This window comes from Sturnira hondurensis, unplaced genomic scaffold, assembly GCF_014824575.4.
Source record: "Sturnira hondurensis isolate 20B ecotype Veracruz unplaced genomic scaffold, ASM1482457v3 Scaffold0008380, whole genome shotgun sequence".
NCBI classification, from domain to species: domain Eukaryota; kingdom Metazoa; phylum Chordata; class Mammalia; order Chiroptera; family Phyllostomidae; genus Sturnira; species Sturnira hondurensis.
The window spans coordinates 1,721,935-1,727,934 of NW_028081011.1; the positions used below are offsets into that span (position 1 = coordinate 1,721,935).

The 6,000-nt window shown below is 51.8% G+C and overlaps 1 protein-coding gene across 4 annotated transcripts in view; it reads right to left on the reverse strand.

Annotated features, from left to right (window-relative positions):
• Positions 1 to 2,388, reverse strand: part of HIP1 (huntingtin interacting protein 1) — a 138,914-nt gene extending 136,526 nt beyond the window's left edge. For 3 of the 4 annotated variants that reach the window (XM_037054785.1, XM_037054782.1, XM_037054784.1), the window contains exon 1: positions 2,173 to 2,388. In XM_037054785.1, coding sequence (XP_036910680.1) covers positions 2,173 to 2,292 — 120 coding nt within the window. In that variant the 5' untranslated portion in view covers positions 2,293 to 2,388. The remainder of the gene's footprint in view (positions 1 to 2,172) is intronic. The other variant, XM_037054786.1, reaches the window with a different exon arrangement.
• Positions 2,389 to 6,000: the final 3,612 nt, after the last annotated feature.

Sequence of the window (6,000 nt, forward strand, 5' to 3'; positions counted from 1 at the left end):
CAGGCCCAGCCATAAAATGCAAACCTCTTCTAGCTCCAGTGCCATTGCTCCGCCCAGTAGTCAAAGGCAACTTTCAACTGTGTGACCTTGGGCAGGTTACTTAACCTCTCTGGGCCTCCATTTCCTCCAGGAGAATGTGGCTGATACCCTACCTAATAGGTGCTTGTAAAGCTTAAAGACAATACAATAAAGTACTTGGAACAGTGCCAAACACTAATTAGTTACAATTATCACTATACCTTGGCTGATTCTCAAGGTCTCTTAACTCATTTAAAAAATTCTTCTAACTTATTTTTATGTATCATAATATATTTGATAGGTAGTCATTAAACAAAATAAATTTTTGCAGATTAACTAATGTGAAGTTTTAGGATTGCTTTCTTTCTTTCACTCTCCTACCCCCCAATAGAAAAACACCCTTTTCCTGAGCCAGACTACCTCCTCACTCCCCACTACCCCCAACTGTAGGTCAAATTTAGCCAATTACAAGTGTTCCACAGAATAATCTAGACTCTCCCCATTGGGCTGTCCCTGGATAGTGACGGAACATGCCAGTCGTAGGTGGAAACTTTCACAAACCTAATTTCTATCACTCTAATGGGTCAAAGTTTTCTTTATTGCTCCAGTTTTTACTTACTTGAGACTCTAGAAGGAATGGAGTATCATAAAATAACACCTATTTATTTTCCTTTTCCGTCTAAAAAAAGGAAAAGAACATTCACACTGTCTCCTGGGGCAAAATGCCTCATGTGACCAGGCAACTAGTAGAGGCAGATAGACGGGCACGGAAACTGCCTTCTTTTCAGCAGTCCAGTTGACAAAGCCAGAGAACAAGCCTTGAACCCAGTGGACCCTGAGAGGCAAAAGTGAAAGGCCACCTCTCCCATCACCCCTAGGGTAGGAAGTCCCAAGAAGGGGACACGCCCTACTTTACATCATCCAGACATACCTGCAAGGGGCCAGAGGTGGCTGGAAAGGAAGAAGATGAAGTCCCTGGGGTGTAAAGCTTTATTCTTTGCAAGATTCCATATATAGAACACTTAGGCAGACCCTCACAATCTTCCCTATCTAAAAGTTTGGGGTGGGGGGAACAGAACCGAGCAGGGAAACCTGTCCTCTGGCAATGGAGGCCCAGCTGGATCTTCAAAGGTTCCACTCGGAGAGGAGGAGTGAAGAACCAATCTGCCTGAACAATTTTGGCACTGGGATTAAAAGTATTGCACCCTTTGAAATGGATATTGCACACAAACGAGTTGAACATTATGAACATGTCAGCGTAGTTCAGTTAAATCAATACACCAGGCATTAAAACGCTAGGTAAAAATGGACTGCGGTTTTTTGTTGATGACACAGAGGAATTTTGGCCCCCAGCCCTGGTCAGGCTGGACAAATAGGGCAGTCTGCCTATTAGCTGTCAGGCACATCTTGGGGGATGAAATCAGGACCCCAAATCAGGGCACCACTGGGTAGGCTAGTCCTATCCGGCATTGGACTGTCGAGCCAAGCACATCCATTGCTGCCCCTGGACGCCCTCTCCTCCAGCCCCCAGTTATTTTCCAAGCTGGGCCACACTTCGCATTTCCTACATTCCTTCTCACTGCTCAAACCCCTCTGGCCCAGCCTCCGAGGGCCGACAGCTGGGGGTGGTGTGAGCAAACCAGGAGGCACCAGGAAGGGGGTAATAGGCGAGGGGGGAGTGTCGATGCAACTGAGAAGCGATCGACCGGGGAGGAAAGGACTCCGACCCCTTCACATCCGCGACCCTTCACATCCCCAGCCCAGCGACCCACTCTTCGCCGCCACACTCACGCCCCAAAGTGCTCTCCAACGCACTCCCCCTGCCTAAGGGTACTTCCATTCCGTCACTTTTCGGTTCTTCCCCCGGACACCGCCCCTGTTATCCCGCCGGGACCCGCTCCCGTCAACCGCGCCGCCCGGATCCCGCTAGCTCCTCGGAACCGCCCTGCCTTTCTCCCAGGCCAGCTGGGATGCCCCGGTCCCCGACCTTCCCAGGTCGCCCAGACCTGCGCACGAGATGCCCCCTCTAGCGGTCCCCTGGCCCCGTCCCACCCTCGGCCTGCAAGACACCTACTCTCTTCAAAACCCCTCCGGCACACCGCGTCTCGCCGGATGCCCCAGCCTCGCGTGCCCCCGGTGTCCCCAGGTCCTCACCTGAGTCCGCTCGAAGCTCTCGCGCTCCGCCGCCTCCATCCCCGCGCCGACGCCGCGCCGGCTCAGCACTTTGGGCAGGGGATTGGGCACCTGCTTCATGGAGCTGGTCATCCGGTCCATGTCGCCTCGCGGAGCGGAGTCTGGGGCCCTCGGCCGCGCCGGGATCCCCTCGGCGCCGTCCGCCCCGCCCGCCCCGCTGGGATCCGGCGCTAACGGGACGGCTGCCGCCGCTCATTGGCTGGGAGCGCTGCTACTCTCCCGAGGCCCCGCCCCAGCCAGAGGCTTCCCTGCCCGGTCCCGGTCCCCCCGAAGCACCCGGCGCGTCCCGCCCGGCCGAGCCCTCTGGACTGCCCGGCGCGCGGCGACCGGCCCGGAGGCTTGTCCATCATCGGTCCCACCGCCCCCGGTGGGGGCGGGGCCTGGGGAAGGCCCTGGCCCGCCCTCTCCCGCCACGCCCCCGACGCCGGTGCACCGCCCGCCCCGCCGCGCTCCCCGCACCCAGTCCGTGCTCTTTCCCCGCGAGCCGCACTCTCCTTCGGCCCGCGCTCAGGGTGGTCCCGGCGTGGCGGGTGGGGGTCATTCTGGCTGGGAGTCGGCCCTCCCGCGGGGACTTCTGACCCGCCTGGAATACCCTGTTTACTACTTTTTGGCCGGGGACCTGAGAGCGCGGGGTGGGCCGGCCTGGCGGCTGCAGCCCCAAGAGGCTCAACCCCCAGGTCTGGCTCCCGCAGGATGGGGTCAGCATCTGCCAGACCTGGCCGCCGTGGGTGGCGGTCTCCACCCAGTTCCCTCGGCTTCCTTCTTTATCTTGACCCGGTCCTGGATCCCTGCCAGTCTTCTCTGCAATGATTGCAGCCCTGGGGAGCGCTGGGCTGGGTCAGTTGGAACCTCCCGTACCCTCTTTCCAAACCTTTCCTCATCTGGACCGGCCACAGTATTCGTTGATAGAACCCCTGTGGACACTTTGTTTATCCTTGGCTCTGGGCTGCCCCGTCATCCTCAGACATCAGCCAAGGTACCGACGGGCAGAGGGAAGTGTGATGTTTAACGGAGGTGCTGAAGAAAGAGAAGTTTTCCGTAAATTTTGGTGTTGGGGCGAAGCTTTGAAGCTCAAAGCAAAGAAAGGCATTAACATTTTTTAACTAATTTATTTTAAATAGAAAAAATTTAGCTAAGAACTTTTGAAAATGTCAATGTAAGAAACATTCGAAACCTATACAGAATTTTTGGTGAGTTAATTTGGGTGAAACTGACAACAATTGCCGGGAAGCCATAACTCAACAGATTGAGAAATGTTCTGAAGAATGGCAGTTTAGCACGTTATTTTATACATTAGAATCAAAGGAGGAGCCTGAAGGGGTTACATGAAATACACTGGTGATAGATTAGGGGAGGCAGGAGAAAGTAGGGGGAGGGGGCTCTGGGATTGAATAAAAGATGAAATAATAGACACACACTTCTACCTAAGTGAGTAAAGGATAGTTAACAGTCAACAATTAACATGACAACAATAACAATGAGGGGATTTGTGGTCTCAGCTTGTGCCCAAGGTGTTGGGGAAACAGTAAGTTCTACCTAGACATTCCAAAGATATGTTATCATAGATGCAAAAGATGGTAGACAGGCTTAGTTATAGTAAAGATTGACCTTCCTTAGGGAAAAATACTGGCCTAGGACAAAACTACCTGCCAGAAATTGCTTTTACTTAGTATTTTAACTTTTTTTTTAAAATATATTTTATTGATTATACCATTACAGTTGTTCTATTCCCCCCCTTCAATCCCCTCCACCCACACCCTCCCTCCCCCACCATTCTCCCCCCTTAGTTTATAACCACGTGTCTCAAGTTCTTTGGATTCTATATTTCCCCCACTATTCTCGCCCTCCCCCCTATCTATTTTCTGCCTACCATCTATGCTATTTTCTGTGCCTTCTCCCCTCTTCTCCCCCTCCCACCCTCCTGTTTCTAACCCTCCATGTGTTCTTCATTTCTATGGTTCCACTCCTGATCTAGCTGTCTTCTTGGTTTGCTTTTGTTTTAGGTGTGGTTGTTAATAACTGTGTGTTTGCTATCCTTTCACTGTTCATCTTTTTCATCTTCTTTTTCTTAGATAAGTCCCTTTAGCATTTCATATAATAAGGGCTTGGTGATGATGAACTCCTTGAACTTGACCTTATCTGAGAAGCACTTTATCTGTCCTTCCATTCTAAATGAAAGTTTTGCTGGATAAAGCAATCTTGGCTGTAGGTCTTTGGATTTCATGACTTGGAATACTTCTTTCCAGCCCCTTCTTGCCTGTAAGGTCTCTTTTGAGAAATCCGCTGACAGTCTGATGGGTACTCCTTTGTAGGTGACTGTCCCCTTATCCCTTGCTGCTTCTAGGATTCTCTCCTTCATTTTGGTCTTGGCTAATGTAATTATGATGTGCCTTGGTGTGTTCCTTCTTGGGTCCAACTTCTTTGGGACTCTCTGAGCTTCCTGGATTTCCTGGAAGTCTATTTCCTTTGCCAGACTGGGGAAGTTCTCCTTTATTATTTGTTCAAATAAGTTTTCCACTCGTGGCTGTTTCTTTCCCCCTTCTGGTACCCCTATAATCCGGATGTTGGAACGTTTAAAGATGTCCTGGAGGTTCCTAAGCCTCTCCTCATTTTTTTGAATTCTCATTTCTTCATTCCTTTCTGGTGGGATGTTTTGTTCTTCCTTCTGGTCCATTCCATTGATTTGAGTCCCAGTTTCCTTTCCATCACTATTGGTTTCCTGTGCATCTCCCTTCATTTCAATCAGTCCAGCCCTCACACGTTCCTCTAATTTGTAACTTTGTTCCTCTAATTTGTGACTATAATCAACCAGTTCTGTGAGCATCCTGATAAATAGTGTCCTGAATTGTGCTTCTGAGAGGCTGGCAATTTCTCGGTCGCTTAGAGTTATTGGCTCTGGGACTTTGAGTTCTTCTTGTGCCATCTTTCGGGTTGTTCGTGCCTGTTCCATAGCAGGATCAGAGCCCTAAAGTGTTCACTAGAACAGGGCAACTCAGTCGCTGGGTTGTGACGTATGTGGGGGCGGGGTCAAAGAGGGACTATGGCGTCCTGTCCGCCGCCTGCCGCCTCGGCCCTCACCAGTGCCGCAGTTGCTGCCGTCAGTCACCGGGCCCACGCGTTTCGTCCCACTGCATGCGAGTGTGCCACCACCGTCAGCCCTCGCCCCCTGGGGCCTGCGTGGTCTGTCTCACTGTGCGCGAATATGCGCCCGAGGTCTGCCCCGCACCCCAACTGGTTCCCGTCTGCCTGCGCGCCTGGGTCGGGGGCCCTGTCCTGCCCGACCCTGCTCGCTGCTGGCTCCGCCCCTCTTACCGTCCCGATGAATGGTTAGATGTAGTCGGACTTCTGTATAATTCAATTTTCTGTCGTTTGGCTGTGTCTTTGTTTCTCCAAACCTTTGTTGTATTCAAACTTGGTTGTGGGAGAAGGCACAGTGTTTCCATCTATGCCTCCATCTTGGCGGAAGTCCAGTATTTTAACTTTAGACCATCCTTTGTGGTTCCTTTAGGTCTCTGAGTTTGTAAGGCTGCCTCGAAGGCCTCCCCTGAGCACATCAGGTGGCCCCAATTTTTCCACAATAAAAATTTACACATTGGGTAGAGAAGTGAGAGAGTGGGCAGGCCTTCCCAGGCATGAGGACACTGCTGAAAGCTCTTGATCAGACCTGTGCTTGGTGCCAGACCTTTGCCAGGCTGGCATTGTGTGGATGGGATCTTGGCCCGAGAGGGAAGGGAGGGAACTGATGGGGAGACTCTGGCAATGGCAGAGAGACAGTGAGGCCCTGCCCTA